Source organism: Fukomys damarensis, unplaced genomic scaffold (genome assembly GCF_012274545.1).
Source record: "Fukomys damarensis isolate Sample0158 unplaced genomic scaffold, DMR_v1.0_HiC HiC_scaffold_24, whole genome shotgun sequence".
NCBI classification, from domain to species: domain Eukaryota; kingdom Metazoa; phylum Chordata; class Mammalia; order Rodentia; family Bathyergidae; genus Fukomys; species Fukomys damarensis.
Window position 1 is genome coordinate 68,172,619 of NW_022900936.1, and position 18,864 is coordinate 68,191,482.

General features: G+C 43.5%; 1 protein-coding gene across 21 annotated transcripts in view; it reads left to right on the plus strand.

The window, feature by feature from the left end:
* The window catches only part of Kalrn (kalirin RhoGEF kinase), a 584,665-nt gene that overhangs the window by 493,418 nt on the left and 72,383 nt on the right, over nt 1–18,864 (plus strand). For 9 of the 21 annotated variants that reach the window (XM_010618187.2, XM_010618192.2, XM_010618163.2 and 6 more), the window contains 3 exons: nt 5,465–5,748; nt 6,993–7,097; nt 10,534–10,629. In XM_010618187.2, coding sequence (XP_010616489.1) covers nt 5,465–5,748; nt 6,993–7,097; nt 10,534–10,629 — 485 coding nt within the window. The remainder of the gene's footprint in view (nt 1–5,464; nt 5,749–6,992; nt 7,098–10,533; nt 10,630–18,864) is intronic. The other 12 variants (XM_010618196.2, XM_019206724.2, XM_019206728.2 and 9 more) reach the window with 3 other exon arrangements.

Here is an 18,864-nt window from a genome sequence, read left to right on the forward strand (position 1 = left end):
AAAAAAAAAAAAAAAAAAAAAAAAACTTACATAAATATGGCAAAAATGCATACACTTGTCATATCTAGATGATGAATACATGACATCATTTTTTTCTATATATTTCTGTATCTTAAAAATTGTTCATAGTAAAATTAGCCTCAGAAAATGATTTTTTTAATCAATGGCACTAGGGGTCAAACCCACAGCCTTCCAAACTGAGCTCCATCCCTACCTCATTTTTTTTTATTTTTAAATTTTTAGACAGGGTCTCAGTAAGTTGCCCAGGAGAGACCTGAACTTTCAGTCCTCTTGCCTCAGCCTCCCAAGTGCTGGGATTACAAGGGTATACTACTATGCCTAACTGATTTTCTTATTAAATCTAGAAAGCGAGTTGTCTCTTACATTTCCTGGAGTTTCCAGGGATACATCTGTCTGCCCATTTACTTAAATCTTAAGGGTAATATCTAAGCTTCAAGGCCAAGGAAGGTGCACTGACTTAGAACCCTGGAGTGGGTTTTGGGATGCCTGGACTCTGGTCCTATTTTTGTTACTAATTGGTGACAGTGACTTTCTCGTAATAAACCTTCATTGCCATATATGTACAATTAGTGGCTTTAACTCTGACTACTTTCAACACCAAAATTTTATAACACATAAATTACATGTACATTTATCTTTGAAGTGTTAAATAGACTAGCAACTGGATGCTCCTTTTTACAATAATTGTGGAGGCTTAAGTGGGTACATGGGATGAACATACAGAAATAATATTAAATATGTGCAGTAGACTGGGCCTCAGTTTCCTGAAACTTTCCTATTTTCTATTTCCAAAGATGAAACTCACAATAAATATTACTTGTCTCAACTCAGGGTTACTTTATGTGGAGACCTTACTATCGTAGTTGTTGCAAATCAGTCACTGAACTGTTCTGTTGGGAAAGATACTAGAGCCAATTCTCAAATAGCACATGGCAGCCATTTTCCAAAGATGTCAAAAGCATAGCACACCAGTCTTTCCCTGAAGAACCAGTTAAGTAGGTAGATTTTTTTTCTAGTCTAAATGATACCACATTCTTTTATAACCATGCATTTAAAGTGACTTGGAAATGGTCCTGTCTCAAAACAGATTCCTAACTAGAGGATGAACCATAAAGTGCTTCCTGCTCTTGGATTCTCATTTCTTGGCCATGGTTGAATGGCTGCAGTTATTTATTTAGAAAAAACTTGAAACAACAAAATTGAGAGCAAGCTTGATTTGTTGTTGTTGAAACAGTAGCTAACACTCTTTAATGTCCTACTGTCGTATTCTTGCCATTAATTTATGCAGAAAGCACAAAAGCAGGACCAGACGACGACAGAGGAAGAGGGGTGGTCCTTCCAAGTTTGAATTTGTAAATCTCAGAGCCAAACTAAGATCTGCCTTGGAACAGAGAACTCAGTCATCTCTTACCTAGTGACAGAAGACACAGTTAAAATGGCTGGGCCTCTAGTTGTTCTGGCACAATACCTGCTGATAAATCTTAGAGCTTGGTGTATCCAAGGGGCCTGGAAAATGAAAAGCCTCTGCCTTTTGTCACAGCAAGATAGCAGACAGGCCCTGCTCCTGGAGATGTTTATCACCAGGGTTCTGAGGACAGGAGTTCGACCCATACCAACACTTCAGAAATAATGTCAACACACCCAAGACCACAGCCAGCAAGGAATTTTCTGAGATAAGATTACAGTTTTGTCCTTAAAGGGAGGCCAACCACATCAGTGGATATTCCCTGAACAGCAACCCTGTAGATTATCCTTCATACCAGGGAGTTTCAGGGGCTCAGTTTTGTACTTCTAAATGCAAATACTCTGCTCTTGTTTTCCAAAGTTTGCCCAAAGCCCTAGTAATAGCTTAGGAAGTCCTAGTGGGATCAGGGTCCAGCAAACCTGTGCTGGGTTCCCATAATGCCAGCCAGTGGTAAAAGCTGGACACAGATTTCTGTTGGTAAAAATATTGGTTGATCCTATTTCTTCTCTGTCAGCTTCTTCTAAGGCAGAGGGTCTCCATGGCCAGACTAGACTTACTTCTAGTCCAGTCTGGGCAAGGTCACTGTAGGAAAAGGTGACTCAGTCTTGGAGTAGGTGTGAAGAGCCATGATGATAATTTGCTTAAATATCTAGTCATGTTTGGTTTAAATATCAGTATGCAAACTGGCACCATCAGGAACTTACATGGGTGAGGTGGAGCTGGCCGGGTGCTTTACTGAGACCATGTTGGTGTGGGGGAGAAGCACATGTGCATTACTCTGCCTTTAGTTCATCATCCAGAGGCGAGCAACATCATTTGCTATAAAATGTCCCACATTCATTCCTTTGTATTCCCTGCACACAGCCCTTGCGTGACCTTCTGGATTTTAATCCTCCCTTCCCATGGCTGTGCTGTCTATGATTGCCAGATTAGTTTACAAAATGAGCAGAAAGCCATTTTTTTTTAATCATATCGTGTCCCAGTGGAGTCTCACAAAGTTTCTAGTCCTCTACTTTAATCAAACGTCTTCTTGTATCTTTCTATCCAGTTTCTCCTCCATTAATCTTTATTTCATCCAAAGGAACTGCTCATGGGCTGGTTAACTTATGTTTCAGTTTTTCTGTCTCTGTGCTTTCGTTGCTGCTTTTGCCCCTCCCTTTAGGAATTTCTTCCCCCGCTTTTCTTCTGTTCAGCTACATCTCTTCCATTAAACCTCTTCCGGCCAGTCCTGCCCACACAGATCTGACCTTCCTCTGAACTCTGCTCATCTGTTTAGGCCCACACCAGCCCTCTAGCAATTAATCATATATAAATTTATCTTTCTTTTCAGGCTGTGTCTTGCTCTTTCATTCTTTTTCTCTCCCTCTCTCTCTCTCTCTCTCTCTCTCTCTACTATTGTGTGTACTAAAGGTCTATGAAAATAAAACCTGCGTCTTGTATACCTTGAGAACACACTGCGTACATAGTACCATAGGTGCTCAGAGGCATTGTTACTGGTTAGTAATTCTGGCTTGGCTCTTTGGTTTGGTTTTCTTTGTTTGTTTCTGTTTTTCGTTTTTTTGTGGTGGGGGGGTACTGGGGACTGAACCCAAGGCCTCATACCCACTAAGAGCGCTCACTGTCACTGAGCCACATTCCCAACCCTTTTCAAGTTTTTACATTTTGAGACAGGGTCTCACTGAGTTGCCCAGGCTAGCTTCAAACTTATAGTTGTCCTGCCTTAGCCTCCAAGTAGCTGCCACTATGGCATCTGCCACATGCCCAGCTTGCTTGGCTTCTTCTTTGATGTGCGAATGTGCCTGTGTTGCTGTACAGCTTGTAGACATTTTAGAGTCCTAGCTTTCTCAACCTGCATAGGACCAAGAATAGCATCCCTGAGCAATAGGAATAGGAAAGACACTGAAGGGGCCTTTCAAAGCTTTCTTCTGAATAGCTCAAAGCTATTCTATAAGCCATTGTAGGTGGAGTCTAATACTGATCTCCCCAGAATTGATGGGTTTCAACATTACAGGCACTTAGAGGAGACTAAATAACTTTTGCCTGGTATGTTTTTCCTGAATTCCACATCTTCCCTGGGCCTTTTAGCCCCTCTGCCCCACCATAATAGCTTGGCTTCCCCAGACCTGCTCTGTCTCCCTTCACCCTATCCTCCCAATCCAGAGAACCTGGAGATCTGGCCAGGCATTAAGGCTGTTGTTTAGTTCGAGTCTGACTGACTGGCATTCAGCTCTCATGCTGCTCCTAGGAGCTACATGTCCTTGGGTATGACTGGTTTCTCTAACTCTACATTTTCTTCTTCTGTAGAATGAGGATAATAGAGCTCCTCATGGTGTTGTCGTGAGAATGAAATCACGTAGTTCATGTAAAATGCTTAGTTATTGCAAGTACATTATAATCCTGAAAATGGCATAACAGTTTATAAACAATATGTTGATTTCAACCATTTAAAAACAAAACAAATTCTTGATGTCCAATCACCATCCTTTTAAAACAAAACAAGAATACTCTGTTTCCCTCCTCTTTCCCATTCTCTGGCATTCTGTCTCATCAAGCATGCCCCTTCTGTTCCACTGCAGCTGCTTTTTTGCAGAGTCACCAATGATTTCTGTGTTGCTAAGTTTAAGACTTAATTCTTAGGTCAGTTCTGTTGACCGATCAACCAGCATTTAACATTGTTGATTTCCCTCTCCTCCATGAAATGCTGTCTTTATGCAGCCGCCAGGACACCCACTCTTCTGATTGTCTCCCTCCTCTCTAGCTGCTTCCTTTGTACTCTCATCCCCCTGCCTCTGGCTTTGAACTTCATGTCCATATCCATATGCATATCCTTTGGTGACCTCACCCAGTCATGGCTTCCAGCATCATTTCCATATCTACAGCCCTCTAGTCATCTCCAATTCACCAGCATTTTCTCCCCTGAGCTCCAAACTTAATATCAAGCTACTATTCATCTTCTCCATTCAGATATCTAATGGGCTTCTCAAACTGAACTCCTTTGTTCCCCTCCCAAACCTGCTTTTCCCAAAGTCTTCTGCATTTCAGGAACCTCATCCTCATAGCTGTTCAGGTCAAGAGCCTAGGTTATCCTGACTTCTTTTTTTCATATCCTACACACAGTCCATCAGAAAATTCTATTGGCCCTACTGTCAAAACAAATCCAGAATCTAGGCTCTTCTAACAACCCCTGGTACTGCTTTCCTGCAACTACAAACATCTCATCTGGAATAGTGTGGCGGCACCCTCCCCAGTCTCCCTATTTCCAGTGCCCCCAGTATGGGTAACAAAATAATATGTATACCTTTTCAAATGTAAGGCAGATTGTGTCACCTTGGCTCAGACTTCTAATGGGTTTTCTCCCTAGTTAAGAACCAAAGACATAATGCTGGTCACCATTACACATGGCCCAGACCCTGTTGCTTTTGACCTCTCTTACTGCTCTCCTGTTGTTCAACTCAGTTGAAGCCACCCCCAGCACAGCCCGGGTCCTACCTGAGGACTTCTGTTTTGCTCTTCTGCCTGCCTAGTATGCCTTTTGCCAGATGGCCGCACAGTTTATCCCTAGCTACCAGTAGATCCAGGCTCAAATACCAAGTCATAAGACTTGCCCTCACCAATTATTTAATTGTATTCCCTACTCCCTTCCCGTACTTTCTGTCAATATAGCTCTTCTCACTATTTCTGATACTATCTAGTTTACTTATTTTATTGTTGTCATATTCTATTGTACGTGTTTCACACCAGAATATAAATTCCATGGAGGCAGGAGGTTTTGGCTTCTGTTTCTTCAACACTTGCCATGGTGCCTCACATATTAAAAATTGAGCTAACATCAACCATCACGGCTTCCTCTTATTGGAGCTGATAGCTGAGTCTGACCTTCTGACTTGTTCCTGGTCTCCTGAAGATGGAGCTGTCTTGCTCTCCAGCCTGCCTTAACCACCTCTGACCTGACTGTGTCTGTTTGTTCTTCCTTCTCAGATGCATATTCTCATTCCTCCAGTGAAAATGGAGGCAAGTCTGAGTCCGTGGCCAACCTGCAGGCCCAGCCTTCCCTCAACTCCATCCACAGTTCCCCTGGTCCCAAGCGCTCCACTAACACCCTTAAGAAGTGGCTGACAAGTCCTGTGCGTCGGCTCAACAGTGGGAAAGCGGACGGAAACATCAAAAAGCAGAAGAAAGTACGCGATGGTCGGAAGAGTTTTGACCTGGGATCCCCAAAGCCTGGGGATGAGACGACTCCACAGGGAGACAGTGCTGATGAGGTACTCACCAGGGCTGGAGCCATCACTCCACAAGGGACTCTGACAGGCTTCCTTCACAGCTCTAGAATCTAGCCCAGTGGTAGCACACGTGCTGCAGTGGGCCGTTTGTGTCACTGAAAGCTCTAAAAGGTTCACCATCACTGATAGCCTTTCTCAGTCTCCAATAGTTTGTCATCTGGAGCCTCTCTGATTATAGTCCTCTTTATTCATGAGACGTGGACATTTTGATTTGTGCGAGCCATTTAGGGACTGAGAATATCCAGCCCAGCAGACAGAAACCACTGTGCCAGTTTTGGAGGTAGGAGCCTGGCCTGAGAGGACATAGTTGGTGACCTTTCACTATTGAGGACTACATCAAACTGGCCAGACCTGTTTAAGCTAAGAATGGTACAGTGAAGACCATTTTACTCTGAAAACAGAAGACAGCACTTCTCATTGCTCAAGACAAGTGTCATTTCTGGGTCACTGCGGAGGGGACAGCTATGATGTGCAGATGAAGGTTTCAGCAGGCACAGTTTAATCTTAGTGAGGAACTGTCAAGAGGATAGTAAGTGATGAACAGGCTTCTTGAGAAGCAGTGCAGACAGTGCAAACCCATACTAGAATGGCCCAAGAGACCTCTTAGCCAAGAGGTTAGGCTGAGTAATCTTGGAGGCTCACAAAGCTGAGATTCTGTAATCAAAATGTATGGGTTCAGCCAGGTGTAGTGGTGCACACCTGTGATCCCAGCAGTTGGGAGCCTGAGGCAGGAGGATTAGGCGAGTTTGAAATCAGCCTGGGCTACAAAATGAGTTCAAAGCCAACTTGTTTTAGTTAAGGATGAAATGCTTGTTTTATCTGGGCAACTAACCTACTATAATCCTTGAATAGGCTTAGAGATTCTTCCCGATGTGCAACTAGACTTGCTTCTTGCTGTAATTTTATGTCATCTGCCATGTTTCTCTTTGGAAATGACAGAGCCTGGTAACACCTGGATTGTGGTTTAATGGCCCATCTGAGAAGTTACACTCTTTGGCCATTCTTTTAGGTCTTTTCCTTTCTAATCAGTTAGATAGCTTTTTTAGTTAGCTTTTTATTCTTTGAAATAGGCAAATGTGTCCACATTACAGAGGAGGGAAATGCAGCCTGGAGGATGGGGTATGTTGAAAGAAAAACTTTCCTTATGTACAGTACTTTTTAAATGTCAAGTTCTGAGCCACTGGCATCTATGTGAAACAGTGACTAATGCTGCTCTTTTGTTCTAGAAGAGCAAGAAAGGTTGGGGTGAAGATGAGCCAGATGAAGAGTCGCACACTCCCCTCCCTCCGCCCATGAAGATATTCGACAACGACCCCACCCAGGACGAGATGGTAGGACCTCTGCTTTCTCACCAGAAAAAGCCATGCGTAGCACATGGGACTTCATTTCGGGTGCTCTTTCTCCTTTGGTCTGACCCACGTGGGTACACAGTAATAGGAATTTGTGTTTAGTGGGTGCCCTCTCCCCAGTCTTGAAGGTGTGACTTCATTCTGGGAAGTGTAGGGTGTGGGTAGAATAGATCTGAATAGGAACTATTTGCCCCCAAAAGGAATCTGTGGCGGTAACTAGTTTGTTGTACCTGACTGTACAGCCTTCATTTTAATCGTCTTCTCTATGCTCAGCTCACAAAGTTGATTGTGATGCCTTCCTGCCAAGCCCAGCGCTATTAAAATTCTAGTCATAATCCACAGGGTAGAGACACTGCTAAGGGAAGTTTGCCGTCAAAGGTAGATAAGTATAAAATGTCACAGGGCCATGGGTGTAGCTCAGCGGTGTGGCACCTGCCTGGCAAGTGCAAGGCCTGAGTTTGATTCCTGGTACCACACACAAAAAATAATAATAATAATAAAATGCCAAATTACCCAAGTACTTTGTTTTGCAAAATTCCCCGACTCACTGGCATCTGCATTGTCCATGGCCACTGCGGCTCTCATCACCTGGCAGTCATCTCGGTTGTTCTGGAGCCGAGGCTCAGTCTGGATGGCACTGACCTGATGGTATTGACTTCCGGGTACTGAGCTGGGCACAGGCCCATTTTGACTCTTCTTCATCGGTGGCTTTCCTGTTATTACCCTTTGTTCCGCTGTGTTTTCCTGGCCTTCTCCTAGTGTGGCTGGGACTCTTGGACTCTGGGTGTGACAGTGGTGGTTTTGGTGTTTGTCCTTCCCGTTGACTTTGAGAGCCCTGTGGTGCTGGTAGTGGTTGCTGCCTGTGTTCTTCAGTGCTCTGCCTTGGACTTGGGTAGGCTCCTTAGAGGCAGTGGGCCCAGCATGTGTAGGCAGGAAACAAGCCTTCACGGGACCCCCTAGATGCAGTTCACAGGTGGTCTGCAGATGTGCCAGCCTTGCTTACCTAGTTCTGTCTACTTTGCCCTCGCTTGGTAACCCCTAGGCTAGAGGGGCAGTGTAGGGGCAGAACACTGACTAAGATGTGGAACCTCTCCGTGGGACTCACCCACAGGAAGTGCACAGTTGCCGCCTCTCTCGAAGCGACGTCGTGGCTCTGGCTTCCTGAGCCAGCCTTCTGACCCTGGACTCTTGGGAGGAACAGTAGGCAGCATGGCATTGTGCCTATCCCGGACACCAGAGGCAGATGCCCGTCCTTCACTTTGGAGTGGGAGTGGGAATCAGCCTTCTGGGCTTCCCACAGGTCTGCTCTAGTAAATGTTCTACAAGCAGTGAGAGCGTACATGAGTTGAGGGCTCTCATGCCTGGTTATCTGCCATTCCACACAGCCCTCCTCCCACGGCTTACTTAAGATAAGAAAAGGTCACAAACCCTCTCCCTGTAATTCCCTCAAATGCAGCTTGTTTGGGGGACGTGGATGTTATATTGTTTCCAGATAACTTTTAACTGAGAATGCAGACTCACCTCAGACATTTACATGGCCCTTTTTTTAGCCAGAAATAGGGCAGGTATCAGCAGTCCATTTTTAGATACTTAATATCCCTCAGACCTGTTTGTTTGATTTCTGTACATTTGTTTTTCTGAAATATTTGGAATTGGAGTGAACATCAGCACTTCTAGCAAATAGTATTGAATTTATTAAAATAATTTTTATAACAATGTCAAGGGAATTTTAAATTTTCATCCATTGTAGTATTTTGTATTTTAATTCTCCATATTTTCTTATAATCTTTGTTCAAATGTATATAACAACTATGATATGCACGAATGTGTTCAGTGCTTTACTGTCATTTCCTAGGATCTTATTCATTTTTCCTTTATGACTGTGACTTTAACAGCTGGAGAATATATTGCTTACTTGATCTTCCACAGTTTGCCTGACCAGCACCTTCATGGGACACCCTAACAGTGTGTGTCTGGTCTTTGCTGCTCTGAATAATCCGGTGTACCGGATTTGTTCCATTGTTGGCCATCCTTGGCATAGTGCCCAAGAATAGATGATAACTTGGTTCTCCAAATCATTAACATTTTCCCACTTCCCCAGGAGAGGAAAAGGACACTGTTAAATCTTCCTTAATCACCTTGCTTTGATTCCCTAACTTTTCAGAAGCAAAGACAGTAATTCTTAGGATAGACAAGAAGCTTCCTTTCTGAAACTCCCTAACCTAAAAGAGAAACTTGGTGCCAGGGCAAGGTCAGGACATTCAGCTTCCAGTGGCCCATCCTTGTCCCTGTATCCCAGCTTGAGAACACCATTCTTCTCTGCTCTGAAATGCTGGCTAGAAGTATACACATGCCTACAGGGCTACCCATTTCTGCCCCAGTTTCTCCTTGGGTGGAATGAGAAAGGAAAAAACAAACATCCAGGTGTGGTGGCACATGTCTGTAATCCCAGCATTCCAGAGGCTGAGGCAGGAGCATCTCTAAATTTGAGGCCAGCCTGGGATACATAGTAAGTTTAAGACTAGCCTGAACTATATGCAGAGACCTGGTCTCAAAAAAAAAAAAAAAGTGCAAACAAACAAACAAATGAAAGAGCATCACCCTTTGTTCAGTGGGAATTCCCAAACCACTGAGCAAACAGCCACATGAACGACTCCTTCCTACTACAGCCAGGGAAAGAGGGACACTGAGGTCCTTCAGCTGAACCTCCCTTCAGTGTGTATAGGCTGGACCCTGATCACTGGGCGTGGGACTCATAGTAGCTCTAAAGTCCTTCATTGTTTTCTAGTGCTGCAGTTTAGGGCCTGGTAAGAGCCAGCTGTGTTCTGTGGAAGGGCAGGTGCACGTGCGCATGCGTGCGTGTGTGTGTGTGTGTGTGTGTGTGTGTGTGTGAGGGAGAGAATATGGGGAGCGGATGTCTAGCTTGCTGGTCTCTGAATGCCCTGGCTCACAGGGAGATCCATATGTAAGGCTACAGCAAAGTAAGGACTTGCTCTTCACTGGACACATGTGAGGCTGGGTTTACTGATTTGTTTCAGACCCTGGGACAGCAAAGGGCAGCCATACAGTGGCTAATGTCCTGTTTGCCCTCAGATTAGTAGCCCCTGCCCCTGTCAGTAGGTGTAGCCCTCGCCCATGGCCTCCCAGGGACTTGATGGCCCTTCCTCTCCACTCCTTCAGAGGCCTTCAGAGAGCCCAGTCCCACCCGTGCTGTGCTGCTGGCCAGAATTCCTTTTAAGGTCAGGCAGGCCTGCCTATCCATGACTGTCCCCGATCTCCCTCTGTTATCTCTTCCCTTCAAACACGCAGCTTTTCTTCCCATGCCTGCCTTGAACTTTTTACTTCCTGCTTTGCTTCCTAACTGCTGTTCTTCACTCCTTGCTAATCTGCTTTTCCTTTGCTGCCCGATGTCTTGCAGTCCTCCTCTTTGTTAGCAGCCCGCCAGGCTTCCACTGAAGTACCTACCGCTGCAGACCTTGTCAGTGCAATAGAAAAGTTGGTCAAAAGCAAGCTGGTAAGTGGGGGTCCTGGAGGCAGTGCTCTGTGTGTCTCACCTCCATGTGGCTCAGGAGTCTTGCATCCACCCATCGTGTCCTCATCTGCATTTTTACCCTCAGTTCTCCTATCAGATCATCCCCAGTGGTGGTTTCTAAAACACTGTGTCCCAGATTCCTCTCTGGCATTGCTGCAGAATAAGTATGGGGCATTAAAGGTCTTTTGGGGTTGTGATGTGTTGCAAAAGGGAAAAAGTATCCAAGACAAACTACCTCACTGTAAGCCTGATGCCCTGGCCCCAGGCAGTTAGAGTTTGGGCAATGACTGGCCTGGGTCTCCTTAGCGCTGAAGCCAGTCCTCTGTGCTGCTGGATCTTTGAAAACACTGGGTTCTTTTCTATTTGGGGATCTCTTAGCTTGCAAACTCTTGCAGAATTAGCCTGCTTATCATAAAGGGGAATGGGCAAAACGGTGTGGATACCTCACCACAGACCATTAAGGGCTCCACACGTATCTCCAACTTGGGAGGACAAACTGAACATAAGCCACCAACACCTCATCTAACCTATGCCTGTCTCATGCTGTTGGCGGAGTACTGATGAAATCCACTCTGCACCACTTATCCACGCATTTACATCTGAGCATATCACTGCAGGAGGATGATTTGAAACATTTTGCTTGCTTTTCCTCTCGTCTGTGTCTCCCACTTGGTTTTTACCACAATTCTCATTAGGACAAATGTGTGTGCTCCTGCCTGACTTGTGTTGCAAAGTCTTATTAATCATCATCATCTAAACTCTTCTCCACGTGCACCAGAAATTAGAGGGAAATGGTAGTTCCCTCTAGGGCAAACTGCCTGATAGTTTTGATTCCAGTAACTCCTTTTTCAGATATCCCAGCTTGTAATATGTAGATGAGATTTAACATATATGATCTTGTTCTTTTCCTTCTAAATTTCCCTTCTTAATTAAAAATAAAAATAGCCAGGCATGGAGGTACACACCTGTAGTCCCAGCACTTAGGAGGCTGAGACAGGAGGATCACCATGAGTTTAAGAGCAGCCTGGGCTACATAGTGAATTCAGCATATACCTGAGCTACATAGAGAGACCTTGTCTCAAAAATACAAAGAAAACAAAAACAAAAAAAGCTGGTGGTTTTAATAATTGACATCAAACTCTTAGAGGCTATCCTTTTAAAAATCATTTAGTGTGTGTGATATGGCTGTGTGTGTGTGTGTGTGTGTGTGTGAAGAATGAACCTGGGGAGTGCTGAGCTACGTCTCCAGGTTTTTTTATTTCTTATTCATTTCTATTTTGAGACAAGGTCTCACTAAGTTGGCCAGGCTGGCCTCAAACCTAGGGTCCTCCTGCCTCAGCTTCCCAAGTAGCTGGGATTCTAGGCATGTCCATTTTTCAGCCATTACTTCCTGTCTGTTCCCAGTGGGAGTTCAGAACATTTGTGGGTGCTGTGTTGGCTTTGCAAAATCACACATTTGGCTTTCTTCTCTTTTCATTTTTGTTCATGCCACTTTCCTCTAGAATGCTCTCCCTCCTATTTCTGCTTATCCAGTGCATGATGGTCCCTCCTCTCCGATCTCATGTCCACAAGATCGTCCCGGTCCAACCCAGGCCAGTTTTTCTGAAATGACCTTAAATCTACATGCTGCCTGGGGCAGCTTTTAGATAGCTCTGTTGTATCACTTTTTAAAATATCTTAATATTTTTATTTGCACTTTACCTCCCCAGGTTAATAAGTCATTTGTGATACTGCTATCTTTTACACTTCGTGTGCTCTTCATGATCACATCCTCCTAGAGTCCATATTTGTTCAGCTTTTGTGTTACCTTTCCCCTGCCGTTACTAACTGAACCTGTCCCCGTTAAGAGGCTCTTTAGTCTTCCAGTTTGTGTGATCAGTGAATCTGGTGTTAAACACTGGTGTGAGCAGAGATGTTGAAAAGTCTCCTAAGAGCAAATCCCTTAGTCAGTGTGAAATCCCACTGACTGGCCCTGAACAGGCTCTCCGTTAAGTGTGTGCTGATTGCAAGCCCTTTCTGTGGTGCGCTTAGCATGATAAGCCCTTAAACTTCACCAAAAACTGCTTAAAGATCTACAGTAAGTCCAGAATTGCAGAGATTTCTTTGGCTTAACATATAATACTTAAAAATATTTAAAAATGAATAAGAGAATAGTGATTTGGTTTCTTAGAATCTTCTCGCCATAATTTGATCCTCCCTTTCTTCTTTCTCTTTTTTCCCATCCCACTATAGGATAGCTGCAGAACAACAGTACATTGAGAGCATTTCATACATATTTCAGAACACTAGGTTTGCATTTTTCACTCTCGAGACTCTCATTCCTAATCCTCACAGCTCTTTATCTTAGGAGAAAAGACTTAGAGCCAGTAAAAGTTCTAAAATATTTATTTGAGTAAGTACAACAGCATGAAGTCTGTCAAAGACTAAGTTCATGAAAGTACAGTGTGCAGACCAAGAGAAATAACAGTTCCATTGTACTTTAGGCCACACCTGTCATGAGTTGTGTGTAATACATTGTATTCTAAATGCAGCATTCTAGAATGTTTTTGAATGAACTGGAAGGGCCCTAAAGGAGGCACCCAGTACCACATATTCCATGTCAGTTGAATAAAAGTTGCAAAAATTGAGATTCAGTTGGGGAGAATTTTCCTGGTTTTTTTAGTAAACTCTGAAGCAGGAACAAGGACTCTCTCTACTTTCCCCATGTGATTTGTAGTAACACTTCCAAGCCTGGGGATGGTTGCTCCTGGTATTGAGTTGGTAAAGAATTGGAAGACCAAGGCTGCAGGCTTGTCTCTACTATTGACTGTAGCCTGGGAAAGTGACTGAGCTTCCTTGGATCCCTCCTTTATCACACTTATCAGTGATAATGACTCTGTCCACCTGCACTTAATCTAATCTCAAGAGAGTAAAGATGCCTGTTGAGTAGGTGTAACATACTTTGTGAACTGATAAGCAGGCATCCACAAATGTTAGCTCTTAGCCAGCTCCATTGCAAAGGGCAGGGAAAGGGACCTGAGTTGCCCTTATCTTCTATAGCCCAGGGTGCTGCTGGGCCTGTCTAAACAGCATTTGTCAGCGGGAAGTTGGCAGTTGGGTGAATGTTGCAGAGTAATAGTTTAGTCATTTGTACAAATTGATTTTATCCTTTAGGAACAAGAGCTTCCCAGTCATGTGAGGATGGGTTTAAGGTCTCTGAAGCCCCAGCATGCTACCACCTGCTGGGCATGGAAGATCAAGCCTGCAGAAGAGAGAATCTCTCTCTGAGCACTCTTCTCAGTTCACTGGGCTCAGGATGGCTCCAGAGGATGCTCACTAAAAATGTGTCTTTAGGAAAGCGATGGCCATCACTGGGCCTTTGCTTAGTCCACCTGATGCCTGCCAGCCTGAGATCTGCTTCTGTAATACTTTTCACCCTCTGCTTCCCCTGCTTTGATAGCATTCATCACCTTGGGCCAGCCTCAGGGCCATGGACAAGCACAGCTAGAATCAGGCTGTCCGTGCCTGTGCTTTGTTGGCCTTTGCACAAACTGGCCTGGTAGAGTTAGCAGCAGCTCTGAATCAAGGAGGGAGAAAAAGAATGGTCCCACCATACCCAGTCTTTTCAGAGACTGGGCTCATTTGGTGTTCCAGCTCTGTGGAAGAGATTCTGGACATTCTTGTCTGAATAAAAAACTTTAGAATTCCATCCCCAAATTTTAACCCAAAATCACAAACCTGAAATGTCATTTTCCTAGAAAATCCAGACCCCAGTTTTCCACAGTCATTGTCACTATGTCTAGCTCCATTTTGCCCAGGAATGATTTAAATGTAATTCCTTTTGTAGAGATAATATACAAATTTTTATAAAAATATTTGAATATGTATAGTTGAGGTTTACAACATGCTGCTCTGGGATATGTAAAATGGTTACGGTAGAGAAGCAAATCAACATAGCTATAATCTCATATAGTTATTTGTGTGTATATGTGACAAGATCAGCTAAAATCTACTTTCTTGACAAATTCCCTGATACAGTACAACTTTATTGAGGTTGTATGTTACCTTTTTGGATCTGTGTATTCTGTGTATCTGCTACTTTCTATCCTTTGACCCACATCTCCCCTTTTCCTCCCTTCTCCTCTCCACCTACCCTGGTGACCATTATTTTATTATCTGTATTTATATTTTTGACCGTTGCTTTTAATATCCCACCTATAAGTGGAAATAACACACTATTTTTCATTTTGTGCCTGGCTTAGTCTCTTAACATAATGACCTTCAAATTCATCCATGTTGTAGTAAATAGAAAAATCTGCTTTTTTTACAGCTAAAAAATATCCCATTTGTGTGTGTGCGCGCACACATATCACAGTTTCTTTATCCATTCATTCATTGATAGACACTTCAGAGGTTGTTCTCATAACTTGGCCATTATGAATAATGTTACAGTGAATGTGGGAGTACAGATACCTTACAGTGTGCTGATTTTATTACCTTTGACTGTATTTCCAGTAATGTGAATACTAAATCATATGGTGGTTCTATTTTTAATTTTTTAGCAACCTCTATACTGTTTTCCGTCATGACTATGCACCAATCTTCCTTGTTATCAATAGGGTAAAATAGTTTTTTTTTTTCTCCACACCCTTACTAGCGCTTGTTCTTGCTTTCTCTCTCATTGTTTTAATATGTAATGGCCATCCTAACCATGTAGTGTAGAAATGTTTATAAAAGAGGAGAGTTAAGAAGTGACTGCTTAATGTGGAGAACTAACTAGTTAGTGCTGAACTAGCCGATTTACCTGTTACCCATCACACAAGCCTCGACCTCTCCCTGGGAGTTCCACACCATACTCACTTAATTCCTGGGGTTCTATTCTGCATCCAGCTTTGTGATCAAGCACAGGCCCTTCCTTACACAGAGTTCACAACCTAAGATTGATGCTTAAAATCTCCTGCCTCAACTGTCAGCAACTGTTTCTTCCCAGAATTTACTCTCTACTAGAGAGATGTTTCCCCCTTCCCCACCGCCTTTTAAAAATTTAAGTTCTTTTCTAGGAAAAACAATGTATGCTCATTCAAGAAAAAATTGAGAAAATGACAAGAGTATAAACATAAATCATCAGCATTTAGACATACTCAGTGTTAAATTTTAATGTTTTTTCTTTCTGGCTCTTTTACAAATAATGTAATCATAGAACATTTAAAATTTAAGTCCTCTTTTCCTTTGCTGTTCTATCAGGGAGATTTCCCCAAATCATAAAAAGCTCTTTGGAACATAAAGATTGCTCTTTCTAAAATTTAAATACAATTACATTACTCTCTGGCTTAGAACCCTCCCATCCGTCACTGGTCTCAGAAGGTGAAGTCTCCCCTCCTTAATGCTGTGTACCAGGCTCCTCGTGGTCTGATCTCCGTGTACTCCTCCAGGGTTCTGTTTTCACTCCTCACCTCTTCCTTCTCTAGCTCTCACTCACCCAGCTTACATAACACACAGTCACCTGCCAATGACCTTCTCAGATCCCCTCTGTTCTGCCTGCACCAGGCCTTCGGCTTCCTAGGCTATGCCGCATGATTTCACCCTCTGGCCTTCATTCAGTGACCTTCACTTGCAGCGCTGTTCCTGCCCGGAACATCCTCCCCTTGCTGTAGTCAGTAAAATCCTTTCATCCGAACAACCTTCACATCCAGGAGTTCCACATCTGCAGGCTCAATCAACTGCAGATTAAAAATATTTAGGAAAAAAAAAGTGTCAGTATTGAACAGAGTTTTTTTTGTATTACTAAAAATAATACAGTACAATACTATTTACATAGCATGTATGTTTTACTAGGTCTATTTATTTATTTTTGTTGGTTGGTTTTTTGAGGCAGAGTCTCACTGGCCTTGTCCAGACTGACCTTGAACTCACTATGTAGCCCAGTGGACTCTCAAACTCACAGCAATCCTTCTGTCTCAGCCTCCCAAGTGCTGGTATTACAGGCATTTACCACCACTCCTGGCCATGTATTAGGTATTATAGGTAATCTGGACCTGATTCTAAGTCTATAGGAAGATGTAGGTTATACGCAAGTCCTACACCATTTTATCATAAGGGACTTGAACATTCCTGAATTGTGTTATCTACAGGGGTCCTGGGACCAGCCCCTCAGGATACCAAGGGACAGTTGTACTCAGTTCAAGTGTTGCCTTTTCCATTAAGTCCTTCCCTGCTGTTCCACCTCATCGTAGAGCCACCTGTTTCTACACCACGGCTCCCTTTCTGTCTAGAAAGACACCTGTGTACAGAAGGCAGGGAGCATGTCTTATTCGTCACCCTCGTTGCTCTAGCACTTTGCAAATATTCAGCATGCACTATGTGTTCTTTGAAAATTTGTTTGAATACAAATAAGTGATTCATTACCATACTGTGTAATGAATACTGTGAATGGCATGTGGCATATTTTGGAACTAGATATAATATTGATTATTACAAACACCAGCTGTAATATTGATTATTACAAAGTGTGCCTATAGGAGACCTTAGGAAGAGCATTTTATGAACGCAATTCAAGACCCAGTGACTAGGAAATTGTTCGTTCTAACATGAAGGTGACCTTCCTACACACTTAGCCACCTATTTAAATCCTATTTGTCTTTCTGTTCCCCAACCTTGGGCCAACCATAGGACCTTTTGTTGCTCCCTCCTCATGTACCTTTTCTTTTGTCTACTGAGAATGTTGTGGCCCTGAACCCCACATAGTGGAAAATTGGCTACTGCTGCCTTTTTCCTCCCAGAAACAGCACTACAACTACAGGTTACCCCTGGTAGCCATAGGCTGGGGCCCAGAGTATAGGCCCCGAAAGGTAGCAAGTTTCGCAGGGGGAATCATCTTTAATTGCTCTAAGCATTACAGCCAATGCCATCATCCAACGCAGATCACCCAGTGTAGAGCTTTCCCAAACACTTTTTATCCATCTTTCTCCTCACTGAGTCCCCTTTGTAGCTTTGTCCCAGAGAGCCCTCCTCCACAGACAGTCTGGGCATCTTTGCTTATAGTGCGTCAAGCAGGAGGTGGTGGACCTGATTTCCCTCTGTGGCACTTTGGATTCCTCAGATGTCCTTCATTCTGTAGATGGGTTGAGAGTAGACCAGACCAAGCTGCATGTGCCATGGGAGCATCCCATAGGCACAGAGTTGGCCTGCTGCCTGGGCCTGCCAGTCGCACGCACACACGCGCGCACACGCGCACACACACTCCTGCTGTCAGCAGGCCACAGAACAAAGGCAGTAACAGGACAGTGAGGAAAGGGAGGGGAAGTAAAAGGCACTAATCAGATCCACCACCAGCTGGGTCCATCTGCCTGGGGAGCCTGTCTCTGGTGATGGCACCAGGGAACATGTCACAGGAAAGCCTGTCTGTCCACTAGTGTGTCAAGCCTCAGCACCAGACACTCTAATTTCCTTAATAACAGGTTACAGATCCTGTATCTATAAATGTAGCTAAACCCTTTTCGACCTTTCTTTATTTTTGGCCTATACTGCTGCTCTGGATATAACAACTTCCATGGCTGATTACTTGTTCTGTAAATACCTCTATGTCAAGGGAAAAGAAATTCTTTCAAGCTGGAAGACCTTGATGCTTTTAATTCTAATTTGTAGTGTTGGTGACAAATTCATGTTTACTCCTCAGTGTATTGTTTCTGTTTGGGGGCTGGGAAAAGGTTGCTATATCTTCAACATTAAGTTTTTCAGATTGAACTCCTAATAGCCTTCATCTTTTCTCATATAATGGCCTATTAGGTACCTCATTTGCTTAGACTGTTCTCTCCTATCTGTTTGGCCTGTGTTAAAATATAGCAGCTAAGAGTTTGTGACAGAACCTGCCATGTGCAGATTATTATTTTTTTTAAAGTTTTTTCATTGAGTTTATTGGTGCAATATAGGTATACAATACAGTTACATTCATCATTGGGATTCTGTACCTTTACATAATAGGTCTATTCTCCTATCTGTTTGGCCTGTGTTAAAATATAGCAGCTAAGAGTTTGTGACAGAGCCTGCCATGTGCAGATTATTATTTTTTTTAAGTTTTTTTATTGAGTTTATTGGTACAATATAGGTATACAATACAGTTACATTCATCATTGGGATTCTGTACCTTTACATAATAGGTCTTGATTCTCATTTGTCCCCATGTCCCTGCCCTCCCTTCACCCCCTCCTCCCCTCCCCATTTACAAACACTTTATTTCCA